General features: G+C 41.9%; 1 protein-coding gene across 1 annotated transcript in view; it reads left to right on the top strand.

Moving 5' to 3' along the window:
• The window catches only part of LOC124158110 (polycomb group protein Psc-like), a 243,835-nt gene that overhangs the window by 225,915 nt on the left and 1,739 nt on the right, over positions 1-16,181 (top strand). Inside the window, exon 8 of the mRNA XM_046533290.1 lies at positions 14,399-16,150. Coding sequence (XP_046389246.1) covers positions 14,399-16,150 — 1,752 coding nt within the window. The remainder of the gene's footprint in view (positions 1-14,398; positions 16,151-16,181) is intronic.

Here is a 16,181-nt window from a genome sequence, read left to right as displayed (position 1 = left end):
CCTGTGGCGAAAGGTTAACGATGATATCCTAGCTCTCGTACTTATAGACTGTGACTGGGTGCGGAACTAGGGAAGACTTTGAGAAGCGTTACCGTATCTCCCCTCGTGTAGTGCGCATAAAAGGCTTGGCGGGGGAAAAAAAGAAAGCATGCGGAGTGGTGAAACTTAGAGTCACATAAATACCGTCGCTCCATCCGAAAGCTTTCCCGCTGGCAGAGATAGAGAGTGTCGAGATTCTCCCCTTTCAGATACCAGCTCACCTCCTCCGTGTCCGACAAAACTGACAAAGGGACACGCGTGCGAGCGGACACTAATCGCCAAGCAAAAGGGAAGCCATCCTGGAGGAGATGAGAGGGCTTTCGAGGGAAGGGTCCGGGACTAGTTCCGACGGAATAGGTTCTTTGTGCTGGTGTGGGGGACACCATTATAGGAGAAAGGAACCGGAGCAAGGAGGCTGAAAGAAACTGAAGGCGATATCGAGGGGTTTGTAGCGTAGTCAGATGTCCGCCATCTTGGCTCGACATTATTTATCCTCCAACCTGGAGAGGTTCCGGTTGGTATGATGCTAGTTAGTTGATTTCCCACCCCGTGAGTCCGGGTTCAAATCCAGGTGTTAGTGGAGATTTTGCAGAAACCCTGCTGGAGTAATTTTATGACCGTTCTACAACGATACCGTCCGTCAGATGGAACGTTAAGCCATGTTCTTTTTAACCCATTATCTCCCGGTGATCTCATGTTAGATCACTTAAAAATTAACAGATTTCGTAATCATATGTCTGTACATTTGCACATCTAACCTCCGTGCTATATCTATTAGGCACATTTCTCTGATATCCACATGAGATTTAAAAACTTTTCGCCTTAAATTAATTGATATACAAGATTACCTCACTACCTCTGCTCAGTGCCTACGTCAGCAGATACACAAGCATTCGATTTAAGCTTACGGGAGTTATCATTAGGAGAAAAAAATAAATGTCTCCCGGAGGAAATTAAATATTTCGGTAGCTACGCCATATTTCCTTTGTTTAAAAGCGTCATTTTACTTTAATAACTCGTATTAGTTATATCATCTTCAATGCATGGCTTATAATACGTCTCGTATCATGCCGTAAGATTAAGGAAGAGACGGTGCTTTCCTCTGGTGGGGTTGTAGGCGGCTTGGATGCACGGATGATCATGCTGAGAAAAGTAGTCTGTGTGGGAATTGGGCAATAGCGGGAGTAGGGAGTGATGCTGGGGGCCCGCTGAGAGGGCACGTCTTTGACTGAAGGTAATTGACGTGTTTGCGCGTGGAGGGAGGTGAGTTGTGGGATTTGCTCACCCGCGGCAACCAAAGAGGCCGCTAAACGCCGTCGTTTCTATGCTAGCACATAGACGCGCTGTTTTTCAAACGATGCGCACTCACCCCATTTCCTGCACACTTCAATCTCACACCTTCGCCCAGTGGGCGGAAATCGGAAAAAGCCGGACAAAATTACAAAATGGCTTTTTTTGAGTTATAAACTTGAGACTTCGCGGGTATTCCCAAAAATGATTGAAATTTATGGATATGTACTTCATTTGACATAGATCCCACCCGTTACTGGGATACAGAGACTCAAACGTACGATGCAAATTTTAAAAATCTAGAAGTTCCCGTGGAAATACCCCGTTTAGACGGTCAAAGGCTCCGCTCCGCGGTGTCATAAAACGACTATTTTCGCAGTAGAATCCTGGGGGTCAGGGATCGGAGAGTAAAGAAGGTATAAGCGTCTCAGCTGGTGTCATTCTGGTAGGTCTTTTTGTATAAGTGACAAGAAAACAACTCACTTTTTCGAGGTTTGAACGCTTTAAATGAAGCATGGTCTTCCATCGTATCCAAAGAAAACGAAATGAACTTCAATGAAACGTGCACTTACCTCGGCTGAAAATCCTCCACTACTGTGCGTCGGAACTATAAGCAGTCTTCCACTGTATATATGCATATCAATGGACCGAAGAAGACAGAAGGAATTACTTTCAGGATTTTTCTTCGATTTCACTTCCCAATGTCACGTGACGCATATCCGTATCCAATGGTGGGTAAATATTTTTGTGTGGATATAAAAGTTAGATAACATGCGTGAAAAGATTTTGGGCTAATTCCAAAATTATTTTGAAATTTTCAGCCATACCTCTTGGGTACCAAATGTTTTGAAAATTACGGAGCGCGAGGCCAATAAACCACTTTTTCACTAGTGATCTTCACGTGGGTCATAATATAGTACCTATGTGATAAAATTTTGAATAGATATGATGACGTAATGCAAAAATTTCAGTTGACTTAGCACGAACTTTGTTCACATAAATATTTTCATAAATATATTCTGGGAAAAAGTGCCGCAAAAATTTCGGCTGACGAAGTACGAACTTCGTCTACATAAATATTTTCAAAATTCAGGGAAAAAATAGACTAAGACTAAGAATAAATCATGCATTCTAGACTATCTATATGATACGTTTAAGTAGAATAAGCCTTATACCATGCGTAAAAATCAGAGTATGGATAACGACATATATGTCGCCAACTTGATCCACCGGAAACGAGGAAGATTCGCCGGCTCCAGAATCTTTGAAAGCTCATCAGTTTTCACGGATGGTCGGTCTCCTTTGTCCTATCAAATCGAAGAGAAGAACCGTTTTTCCACCTCTTAAGCCCGTCCGCACGTCTTTATCCGCTTTGATGCTGCTCTCACTTCGCATCGGAAAGCTCGCGGTACAGTGCCTTTCGACTCATCTTTTCAGGAGACTGTTTCCCGCGTCACGCTCCATCGTTACGGCGATAATGGCGTCGCGCGTCGGCCATTTTACTCACCGCTTCCCAACGGCGCGTGAAACTCGACCGCGACGAGTTTGTGTGCAAGTCCGACCCAAGGTTATTCGAGCCCACAATAGCTTTTTTTTCGGAAAGAGATTTGAACGTGAAGGATGGAAAAAAAGCATTGCTCGGAAGAAACCCGTGCTTCTGAGAAAAATCTTCCTTGTCGTTTCCTTTCCGATCGCTCCGTGTTCGAAACAGGGACAGCCAAACTCCCCCAAACACCAGTGGCGCCGACTCCATGGGGCCTGAGGGTGCTCGAGCCCCGTCAAAGATTCGTTCGGGGGGGCTGAGCCCCCTCAATAATTCAAGAAAATAATTAAGTTATATTATGCTTTGTGAAATCGCAAAAATATATTGGTATTTTCCCATGTTTGACGATAGATATCTTTTAAAATATATTCAATAATGTGTTAAAACAAATAATTTTAAGGTAGTAAGCAGGTTAACTGAAAACAAGTGGTGTGAATTATGATAGTGTTACGGTGCTGCGACACACTTTGAATTTAACCTCTTCCCGGGGTAAGACCCCGATATGGGCCCCCCCAATATTTTTTATATGTCGGCGCCCCTGCCAAACACCCTAGTCGAATGATGAGAGACACTTCTGCTTGAGATGTCGAATCTCAAGCAGAAGTGTTTTATGTCTTTGGTGGAGGAGCAGGATAAAAATATTTTTCTCCGGGAAAATGAGTGTAGTATCCTTGTACGGGTTGGGAAAATTTGGCTTCTTTGAAAGAAGAAATTCGACTGGCCTCGTAGAATTCCCCGAAGATGCGTTAAGGTGCAAGAAATAGTAAAACGGGTCGTAGGTTATCAACTCGCTCATCTCCTTTTTCCCTTTAAATCCTCCTCCACCTTAATAAGAACCTCATTGCCAATATGCTGAAAGGTCACGGTGTTGCTGCATGGCCTCTAACGAAAATTTTGAATCATTTGAGAGGTGCGCTTCTCGAATGTGCTCTTGATTGAGTCATCGTTTCAGAAATTAAAGAAAAAGTCGATGAAATCAAATGAGTGTATGCTGTCCATAACCAGTTATCAAAGTTAGCAATCATCTTCTTCACACTCCGCCTGAGAACTTATGTAATTTTTAGTGAAGAACGCGTCAGACCTTGTGAATTCATAACAAGCTGTATTAACTACATCTAAATGCTAGTTTTTTATATTAATATTTAGACAGTTAGAAGTTCTCTTTTTATTGCCCGAGTTTTATTGCAACCATAACGCAATTAATAATAAGAAATCCTTGGTCAAATACTTTTTTTTACAAGTTTTACTGCTAAGCTGACAGCACGGTTTTTAATTTCAGGGTCGTAAATTGTCTGGTAATCAATGGGCGACTCGTTCAAGAGAATCTGATAATAAACAATGGCAAATAAAAGTCTCTACTTAACTTGGAAACTGTGGATGTTTATGTTTACTGTGAGTTTTACCAATGAAATTCTGATAATCTTCCAATTTACTTCTTAGGTTGGTGGAAACCCAAAGCTTGTCTTTAAATCTCCCTTCCTTTAACCAATGATTATGTTTTGTGTTCGTCGTAGAAGGACGAACGGAAGATATCTCTGAATTTCAAAGAATCTTCCTCTCACCCGAAGGATTCTGAAAAGGTTGAGTGAGGAAGTAGCGCTTTGGGATCTGTAGTCGCTGCGGTGAGGATAAAACAAAGAAACAGAAAAGGAATCCAAGTTTGAAAAGCTTCCAAAACTCGTCGATATACATCTGCGCCCCACCAGGAAGGAGAGATACGCGGCGAAGAGGAAGCTGGTGGAGTGGGGAGATTTGAGGAAAAGATGAGAAAATAATAAAGGAGGAGGAACCCTTTTTCCTTATCCCAAAACGCCCTTCCGACCGCCTTCCATTTCAATTTCGTCGCTTTACCCCCCTCAAACTGTTATCGATGTGAAATTGGCTGCGACGCTCGTCCCCTATCCCTCCCCTGATTCGTCCCACTTCTTTTCCGCCAAGACTTCCCGCAGTTACGTTGCGTTGGGAGGGAGTCGAGCATCTTCAGATATCCCGAGAAATTTTTTTTTTCCTTCCAGTCTCCCCAAATGTCAAAATATTGGTACTTACCCTGCTCAACAGATATTCCTCCCTGGGAAATTGATGCATCTAATTGGATGCATTATGGCATTACGTGCATCATGTATTTTGACGTATTAAGCATGCAAAAAATGTCATAAATCAATTTTTATTTAATCATAATTTATTTAAATTCTTTGTTTTTTCATCAAAATTTTTAAAGACATAACTTTGGACATCATATTTTGGGGCAAATATGTCGTCCCAAGCTCGTGCCTACTAACAGTATTACGTGTAGACAATTTTCTAACACGCAGTGAATGAGGCGATTTTACAATCTTTTTCAAATCTGATTCACGATAGCAAGGTTGGTGTTTAATAATTCTCAACAATTACCTTTCCGTTGAGAAAAGAACGGAATGGGTTCCACAGGAAATAAATAAGAATATTTAAAAATTTTATGAATGAATTTTTAACGCCTTGTTAGCCAACGGAGAAGGCTGATTTGTTGCGACACACCCCGAAATGAGCCCCAGTTCACCGTTCAAAAGGAACCTATCCCCTGTAAAATCTGAAAAATCAAGAATCTTCGCACCCTTCTTCAAAGGAGACGAAATTGCCACCCCTCTGTCGGTTGCCTTCCTTCCCCTCCAACTGAATCTCCCCCCTCCACCTTTGGTTCCCTCCTCTCCAGATGCGTGGCGAGGGAGGGATGGGATTACTCCCCTCTGGAACTCACTCTAAGCCATCAATCAGGCTCAAATTAAGAGAGCGCCAATTGGAGACGCCACGTGCCATCTTGTGTGCGGCGAGCACGCTCTCTGGATGAGTGAGCTGGCAGTTTGTGTTTTCCGACGGAGGTTTTTGTACGATTTCAAGAGAACAAGCCGTGGTTTTCTGTTCTGCTTTAAAACCAAGCGGAATGGCTTTCGAAGGGACTTGGTCGTATGTTATTGCATAACGGGAATATTTCTACGGAATAATTTTCACCGCACTTATTTATCGCAGCCGTTATCACCATATCATACTTTTTCATCTGCTAAACCTATTCATGGACAACTTTTTATAAAGATTTGACTAAAGAATTTTTCATTTTATTCCCCATAATTGACCACGTACTGGGTTTACCGAATATGAGCGTAAATAAATAAAAAATATTAAGCGGTATATACTGCTTCTGAATCAAGATATTCATAACTACAGATTCTATGGTTGTTCAATGTGAGATGTTTCTCAAGTACTTATTTCGGTAGGTAACCGCCGACGTTTGCCCTCCACTCATGCAGAGGTCTATCAATTTTTTAATCCTTTTATATACTTTTTATATATTAATCACAACGTTCAAAGGTATCGCACTATCCACCAATTGCCTTAAATGTAGGACTAGGCCGTACCTCAGTTGCAGTGGATCTGTAAAATAAAAAAATCTGGATCTATCTGTAAAAGTCCAGGGATATTTGTAAACTATATTATAATATTTTTTGAAAGTGACCACTAATAAGAGAATGGAGTTATGCTTGTCTTTTTTATATCCATTTAACACTGAACGATGAGAAATAAGATATTTTATTTATATACATCCCAAGAATGGGATGTACAATGTACATTCCAACATTCTGAAAGTGAATTTTCTGGAAATGTAGCGACACTAGTGAATTCTTCGCGTACTGCTTTGTTTCGAGCTAGCGATAAAGTGAGACGGCGACTGAAACATTCGCTCTGATAAAAGTAGTTATGGAGTGCTGTTACGTTGTTGCTACCCAACTGGCGGAAACCCCTTGAAGGAAAGGGAGGGTGGATAATTTACCAAACGGACGGCCGTGAAATTGTCCCTCCTTCGCAAGGAAACTATTGTGGAGGGGACAGGAACCGAAAGAGAAGAAGAAAAAAAGCTGAAGGAGAATGCTGGCAACTTAAAGAACATCTTCCCCTCGAACTCAATGCATTCCATCCCACGCCCCTCAAATTTTCAATTGAATTAATTGAATTGAATCTATTCTCCCGGAAGATTACTTACGAAATTGGATTGCATATTACTTTTAGTAGTAAGCTTGTTTAAAGGGTGCGTTGACATCTGATGTCACATCTGATATTGCATATTCTTTCATACCTAAAAATTAAGTTGATTCTAGGTGTCAAAAGGGTACCTGTTTATGTCTTACGACAAATGTTGACACGTACGAACTCAGAAAAACAAACGAAAACATGAAGTTTATACCTTGCAACAACAAAAAGCAACCATTTCGGAAAACAATTGGACAAAATGTTACCCCGCTGTTTACTAGGATCAATAGATACTCAACAAGAATAAGAGACGTAACAGGATAAATAACCTAATATTACTGATATCGTACACTCCGATTGTGGGTGGAAAATTAATATTTCATCCTCATTTCAATCATCGCAAAAGTTGCGCAATTCAGGAATATGGGCAGCAGATTGTTGACGCCATTTTAAGAGCAATGTAAACTATTCCGCGCCGTATTCCGTAGCTTTATATGACAGATATCGCTATATCGCCGGTACATAATATGAAGTATGGGTCGTGGCATCATAAAATAGGGAAAATATCTATTTGACCACGAAAATGAGGCCATCTCAATGATGAATGATTTCTCCTTTCTGATTATATTCTTTATGCCACTTTCTTGAAGGCTAGAAGAACCCTAGAAATATCTACGATATATTGAAACTAAAATCCACGCTAAAAACTCTTCAATATTCAGCACCCTCTACCGGCAAAAATCCTGTATTTATCGGAGTAGTAATGGATGTATTGTCTTTGTCCCCTTAAAGTAAAACACCATAAATCGAGACATTATGTATTCCGGAATAGAAGCTTTGATCATAACGATGGCCTGAAGATATAAATCAAAGATTATTTCCACAACACACGATCATCGTTGACAATATAATTATTTCTCGGGTCTCGTAGAGGACAACGGGACACCTAGACTAATGTTCGCTATCGACTGCTATGGCGAAAAAACGCCCTTCTACCGGCTCTATGCTTTCACTCTTCTCCCAACCCTTACTTCTTTAATCTTTAATTTTAGATGGCCAGAAATTCCTCTCCGCAATCGAGTAGCGCAACAGAAGTGAAAGGAGGGAGACCTCTCTGTTGATCGGGCCCGACCTCGGGGACAAAAATAAATAGCCTTTCGGAGCCCTCTCTTGCTTGGCCTGTGTGTGTGTGTTCGTGCCTGCTCGGCCACCCCTTTTTCCTTCCCATTACCCTCTCTTTTCTCTCCACAATCCCTTTTTAGGGTCTGACGGCACCGATTACTCTCCATTCCTTTCCCTTTCCTCTCTTTCTCCTTTGTTTTATATCTTCCGTTCTTTCCACCCTGGCGTCCGCTCGTTACCACGTCTCACATTCTCTCGATCACCGTCTTCATTTTAGCCGTAGAACTGATAGGAATGTAATGCTACAATTAGTTTCCCGAGGCATTTTTTGTTTTAAATCACAGTAATTAGGTACGGATGAGTGGCTTTATTGTTCCGAGGAAAAACCTGTGGAGAAGTAAATATTTTCCCCTCGCGACATCAAAGTCAATAACAAGTTAATAAATCTCCGTGTGCCGGCACAAGAAAATATTCTTTGAAATGTTATGTCTTTAGCATAAAATTTTTATTATCAATCCCTAAATCCTTTAAATTTTGTATACTTTTTGGCCTAGGTACAAAAATAGTTTATTGAAAATCACGGAGGCACTATCCGACATGCATATTTATGCTCGCCCCATTAACTCTACCGTGTGAGCTCGTCTCTTCCGTAACGAGAGATGGAAATTATCATTTATTGCGTGGGAAATACTGAGAAAAAGGCAAATACGATTGGGTATAAGTGATAAGAGGTATAAAACCAACAAATACATTATTGCGGAGTTATGTTCACTGCAGCGCCGTGTACCGCCATCGAAAATTTTCAGAGAAAAAAATAGATCCTCGATTTTGAGGCTAAATTACTAATTCTTGTAGTTCATCCTCAAAACATAAGATCTAAGTCATTTTTGGGGAAAATTCAAGGAATATACCCTTGCATTTGTCATAAAGTGCAAGCATGAGCCGCTTAAACTTTTCCTCTCCCCCAGCTCTTTACGAAAAAAACAAGAAGATTGGGTACTCGAAAGACTTTTCTTTTTCTCGCCTCGTCTTATCCACACTATCCATACACCATCGTCGCACTATCGCTATCTTCCACGCTTCCAAGTTAAAAAAAAAAGTAAAAAGTTTCCTAAAAAGCTTAAGAAAAATACCCCTGAAGAAAGATTTTGTGCTTTCCCGGCGAATGGACTGAGTGAAGAGTTCTCGGGATCGCCACCGGGTCAGGAACTCCATATCTGCCTATGCCATATATTGGCAGATATGGAGTTTCTGACCCGGTGGCGATCCCGAGAACTCTTCACTCAAAAATACCCCTTTTTGTGTTTTGGCCATCCTTATCATTTCAATTTTCCGCTGGTGCAGCTTCATTTAACAGCTTGAGCGTGGATTTTCCCTCTTGCCTACACCAAATTACATTAATCCATGCAATTTTCACGCTCTTGTCAGCATTCCGTGCTCCATTAAAAGAAAAAAAAGGAATTGAGATGCATAAAAAGTGTTATTTTTCATATCTCGAACTAACATTGTAGTTGTATTTTTGCCTACCATACCTCGACCTATTTTCCGTCAATAGTGACTCCCTAAGATTTTTGCTGGTTGATAAGGGCGTGTACGATCAACAGCTGTGGAAAACCAAGAAGTAGTGGAAGTAAGGGGTTAAAAAGGAAGAGAAAAAGAGGCTATTAGTGAATTTAAATTTACTGGTATTTCCGAAAACTTTTGGTATACTAATATGTTAGAAAACTCACCAAATTACCCTGAAACAGAAAAAGAGGCGACAAAAAACGTTTAAGAGACTCGCTTTCCACCCGGCTACCTGAAATTCAATTTTTTAGCCGACCTAACCTTATTTTCTCCCCCGATTCTGATTTTGTTTTTTTCGCTTTGTGACCCTCGCAAGGTTTTTGGCGGGTTTATGAGCGTGTGGAAGGTAACACGGGACGGAAAACAAAGCGGAAGTGGAAACAGAGGTGGCTTAAAAAAAATTAAAAACGGACGATAGATAAAGCCTCAGAGAGAGAAGGATTCATTCCTAACGTGGACGACCACCCTCCCGTGTATCAACACATAATGAGGAAATAATGCCTCCGTAATTCATTCAGATCCCAGCGGCCAACCCCTTCAGCCCTTCCCGCCAAGTAGACGTAACAACGGACTCCCACCCACCCGCTTCCGTCTGTCGCGAAGGGTGTCCACAGGAGCGGTTGCGAAGGGCAAGAGGTGCAGGGAATAAAAAAAAGAAGAATTAGAGCAAGAGGGAGAACACGGGGCTGAATTTAATTTATGGTCGTCGGGATTCCTCCGTGCCTTAATTCAGTGGTGTTAATAGAAAATTAATGTAAGTGGAAAGTAGGTCTCCCCCAGTTGTGACGTTGACCGTTTCTTCCGATTAAGCGTTCATTTGTTTCCCAACGCATTGTCCAGGAGGAGAATTGAAACTATGAAGAATCGCAATTGCTTTGCACATCTTGCCTTGATGTGGTAGTAATATAGGTAGTTTTTCTTCGGCTTCAGATGATACTTGTGATGAACCCCGTAGTGAGAAACGATATTCTGTAGTTACTTTTATCGAATAAATTGTGGAGTACTGAGTCCTGTTTTGACGTGTGTGAAGTAATTCAGTAGCCATTTAAAAACACAAATTTGTGAAAAGTTCATCTTGAAGGGTTCCTGACGTCGTCTGAGAACTGATTCCTAGCGCAAGAAGCTCGTTTGAATGGTGGGAACTACGAGTGTTGTGTATAGCCCGACGTGAGTGACGAAACGATAAATGACGCCATGAAAGGGTTAAGAAGTTCGGTAATTCTAACTAGATTAATTGGTATATTTATAAAATGTTTAGCTTTAATACAGAATCGGCAGAAGATTTAATGAATCAACTGCGTACCTCGGAAATGAATCTCTTTTCAGTACTCTTCATTTATCTTTAATGTGCTAAGAACAGATGAAATCTATCGTGCGATTGTGCGTTATAACTATGCTGTCGGCTTCGTGACGGATTGAAAGGGGGGTGTCAGTCCCCGTTGAAATTCTTGGGAAAAAGAGAGTGGTCACATTGATATGAATTTGTCAGTCTAGGTCTTTATTTCACCAGCCCCCGAAATATATGCATAAAATGCATACGCGTTTCATGCCCACTATTTTCACTGGCTATTTCCCAAAATTTCCAAATGATGAGAGATGTTGCCTACCTTCCAGGCACTTCAAAAAGTGATTGATCCTCTTCCCTGAAAGAACAAATTTTATCCAACCTTGTCTCACTTTTCGCTCTGAAAAGATTCGTCAAAACTGGTGCTCTTAAATACTTGGTAGTGGAGTCTTGTGGGATAAAGCGGTTTCTACATTATGAGTAAAGTTTTCAGGTTTTCTGTAATACTCGTATTGTTCTCTATACGTTTACCCTGTCGAAATAACAATGACAGAGCTGTACGCAATAGTTACGTTTTTTTCATATTTCTCTTGGGCAGGTATGGGTGGGAACAAAGTATTCCCCGTCTTTGAAGATAAGATAACATCTACCTACAATTTGAAAACGCTTCTGGCTCGTCCTAGAGCCCACTATTACTAATGCTAATGGCTTGGGTTTAAGGCTCTTTTCGTTCTCAGGACAGCCATTACAGGTATTAATTTTCTAGTTGGAGTCCATTCAGGCACCCGAACGATGTTTTTTTTTCTCTTCTCGTTTCCTAGTTCTCAGATTTTTTAAACGTTCAGAATGACTCTTTCCTATCCAAATGGAACCGTTCCCTATAATTTTCCGTTTCTTTCCTCCAGTGGAAAAATACAGTTTGAAATGCTTTCAAATGCGTTATCTTGACTGACAGAAAATCGTTCTAAGTTACTGAACTGATGGCTATATCGTAGCCGTTTTCATTGAAATTGCTCATCGATTACTTTTTTACGTAATTTTAACTCTTCCACTCACTTATTGGTATAATTCATTCGTCAGGGTTTACGATCATTTTATCACATTTATTTCGTATGAATAATCGTTTGCGTCACTGTAATAATCGTTTGCGTCACGGCTGGCAGTCCAAGGCCTTACGGCTGTTTTATCATTTGCGTTTTGGTTAGATATTGAGAGGGATCAGAATTCCAGAAATAATGTTTTTATCATTTGTTTGTCATTGATATCTCCGGCGTCTTTTTGACTGACGGATTTTATTGTGCAAACGTGCATGCTAATGCAGTGAAGAAGTACCCTGAAATGGCTGCAATTCCAACTTGACAATAAGTACTTCACGGTAAAGTCATCGGTTGTAATATGCGGCATATATTTTTTTCTGAATATCTTGAATGATATAAGGCACGATACCGTGGTAGTTCGTAATATTAATTAAATATATAATTGCAATATTTCCACCGAATTTATTTAGTCACGGCGCGTTTGGTTGTTGAGAAAGTTGTTGTAAGTACAAAACGCGTTGTGATATTACGTACTCGTCGACTGTAAAACAAATGGAAATTCAATTACCCCGTGGATACATACAGGATATCCCTATATATTCGGAAAAGGTCCATGAAAACTGAACTGTTTAGAATTCTAACTCGCAATAAGTGGTCTGTAATAAGTAACCAGATTAAAATTACATTTATTTTAATATAGGCAATTACGGAGTTTTATTGAAATTCCGCCTTGCATTCGTTCTGGTATAGTTATTGCTCGACTACCTCTTAAGAAAGTCAGCGGTGACTCTGACAAGGTTATTATTATTATGTTTGTACTTGCTGACAGGATGACTCATAGATCTTCAGTTACATCGTGGATGAAGACATTTGGAAAACGACCGTGTTCCATAAACACCTAGACCGTTACGAAAGACGCCGTCCACAATTTCTCCTTCGGGAGAAAAGAAATGCCGCTCTCGTTTGGGGAAGACGTATCAGCTCACGCAATCGGTCGCGGCAATGGATCGTAAGAGCTTGGAAATTTGTTTCCCTGCGGGAGGACGAGCGAGAGGTTACGTGTGAAGGGAGACTTGAGTGGAAGGAGAAGGTGGGCGGAGTGGAATGTGGAGATGTCGTCGGGGAGGGTGGCCGAATATGCCGGTCACGGAGCGCTGTACCGCTACGTTGCCGAGGGGATGCGAAGCAAGTGGGAGATTCGGAGGCGCAGATGGGAGTTGTCGAAAAGAAGCGCTTTGGTGGCAGAGAGGAGGGGCAGACGGATTCCCTGCGACGATCGAAAGGCATTAGTCGTGAAATGGGTATTCCACAAAAATGTGTTTGGACCAGTGAGTTTTATTGGACACTCTGCACCGAAAGCAAAAAAAAAAATCAGTAATCATCGTCAGCAAAAGATGCTGAGATTGATCTGACGTTGCCCTCCTCTACATTCTCCCATGGCCTTTCTTTTCACACTTGCTCTGATATCTCTTTCTCGACCTTATCACCCTTTCCATGCTTAAGTTTAACCTATTCTGGCGTGATATAGTGGAATATCTGCATATTGAAATGAAAGGTAGTTGTACTATTCCACAATTATGTATACAATGTATTGAAATTTTATTTCAATTTTCTCGATGTGTGTTTCCAAAGCCTCTCTGTGACATCCATGCAGTGCTGTTATCCTTCAGCGATTGTCGTCACCGTCCATCATGTCTCTGGCTATGGACGATGATATTGTTCCGAGTTCCTCTCAGGGTTTCCACGAGACTTCTAAGTCCCCTATTAGTTTGTCTTTGTATATTTGCACATTATACTCTCACGGAAGAGAGAGAAATCGAGAGCTGCGTCAAACCAATCTTAGGATTGTTGACTAGAGATGATGATGATGATACTCTCACGGGAATCATCTAACATCCATCAAATAGATCTCCTACCAGGAATCACTTAACCGTTCTTTATAATCTCATTTTTCATCGTCTACTTGTTAATCAACGAATTCTTTCATTATGGTGATATTTTTATCTCACGAAGTCGATTGCATACTTTTTTTGCTAAAGATGACCACAAATAAGAGATTGGTGACGGGCTATAGAGAAAAATATTGACTTTATGCGCACATAATCACATTTTTAATTCTAGAGCATAAAATGCTTGTAATTATGCGGTAATAATTGTAAGTAGTGGTTAAGTGGCAAGTTGTCTCTTTTTTATTTATGGAAAACTGTATAACAAACTTAATTTTATGTAGACACTTGCATGGATTACGCTGTGTTTAATTGATATTTAAATACTCTGTACTATTTACTGATTTTTTCAGAATATTTTCTCACTGGTTTATCAGTTTGTGTGAAAGTAAATATCCATAGAATTTGGACCTAATATTCAGAAGATAAATTAATAGTTTTCCTGATTTAATTGCGCAGTATTTAAGTCCATGTAAAATTATATAATTCTATTATATTTCATGTCTAGATATTTTATTATATGGCTTATTTGCCTCGTCATTTAATTAGTCTCAATTTCTGTATCTTTCAGAGCGAGCCAATGGAGTTCATGTACAGGATACACGAGCCTCCTCGGCCTACCGTGCGGAGAAAGAAACGACCGGCTGGAGACGCCATCAAAAGAGAAGTCGGGGAACAGAATAAGGTGAACGGGGAGGCGCACCCGGTGGTGAACGGGGACCCGGGACCGGTGGCTAACGAGTCCACCAAGGAGGACCAGAGTGACGATCCTCCGCCCCCGAAACTTGAGAGAATGTCCGTAAGCCCCAAACCTGAGGACAACTTCGCCCCCGACATTGACCGGGAGTCATTGCAGCCCCCTAAAATCGACCATCCTGAGGCCGAGACTGACAAAACGAAAGCTGAGCAGTTGGAAGCGAGAGAGTACTCAGATACGAAAGGCATAGAGCCCCGAGGAGAGACAGAGAAAGACAATAAAACTGAATGCAGTACAACTGCGGAAGCCTCTTCTGAATCTCGAGCACCATCCGCTTTCGCCAATTTCGGCAGTCAGGAAAACAGGACTCTGAGCAAGCCTGCAGAGGCATTAGTATCCGTCAACGCAACTCTAAAGGCGGCTTTAGAGAGCCCACTTTCGTCCCAGTCTCAAATTGTCCGGCCGAATTCGACTCCGGGGGCCGCAGTATCTCAGCCGGTCGCCGCTCGTCCGCATCATCCTCAGCAGCAGCAACTCCCGTCCCCGCGGCCGGCCTCATCTCCTCCAGCACTCGTCGCTGCTCAGCAGACGCAGGGATCCGCTGGGGACAACGCCAGGAAGGGAGCACAGACGCCGTCGCTGCCGAAAGACTCGGCGAATGAGGGAAAACCTTCCTCCGCCGCTCCGAAGGACGGAGGAGAAACAGTTGCTCCAGTCACATCGCATCCAGAGAGGAAGAGGTCTGTAGAGACTGAAGAGAGTGAGGCTGCTTCAGCAGCAAAGCGTGACCGAACCGGTGCCTTGGATTTATCCGGTGGTTCCTCCCGTCTCAGTGGAGATCCATCCTCTCCCCCCTCATCCCCTAATGCAAACCCCGCACCAACAATTGATGACTCATCAGACAAGGTGGTGTCTGATAACAGTTCAGACGCGTCAAAAATTGTGCCTTCCGAGAAAACCCCGCCGGTGACAACTTCTTCCAGTGTTGTTTCCGAGGATAAAATTTCTTCCACTCTCAAGCATTCTGCAGAAAAATCAACTGCGGAGAAGGAAGAAGCGGCTGCATCAGATTCTCTCTCCTGTAAGGCATATGGTACCACTGTGTCCGTCGCAGCAAGTAAAGCGTCCACTCAGACGATTACTACAAGCTCTTACGGCAACTCTCCTCATCAAAATTCCAGATCCTCATCGAATCCTAGCAATGAACAGTCATTGACAAATAATTCTTCCCCTGTAAATACAACCACCGCCGCTACGAGTTCCTCTACCCCAACAAAAACCTCAAGCACTTCCACAACCTATTCCTCAACTCCTTCAGTGACATCCAATGTGACAACAACAAGCACCGCTTCCAGTCCAGGAGCGGGGGCAACTCGAGTGAGTACTGCCTCATCCAATGGCAGTAGTTCTCATGTGGTGGGGTCTTTACCAAGTTCCGCAGCGAGGACAGGAAAGGTTACTAAGGGGCAGTCAACGCAAACTTTACAGTCAATTGCTGATAATCTTGCTAGAACTGTGCAACAAAAGCAGCTACAACAGCAGCAACAACAAAAACAACAGCAACAGCAGCAACAACAGCAACAGCAACAAAAGCAACAGCAGCATCAACAACAACATCAACAGCATCAGCAACAACATCAACAGCATCAGCAACAAC

The sequence above is a fragment of the Ischnura elegans genome, chromosome 4, assembly GCF_921293095.1.
Source record: "Ischnura elegans chromosome 4, ioIscEleg1.1, whole genome shotgun sequence".
Taxonomy (NCBI): Eukaryota; Metazoa; Arthropoda; class Insecta; order Odonata; family Coenagrionidae; genus Ischnura; species Ischnura elegans.
The sequence above is the reverse complement of the archived record's forward strand: the minus strand, read 5'-3'. Positions and strand labels throughout refer to the sequence as shown.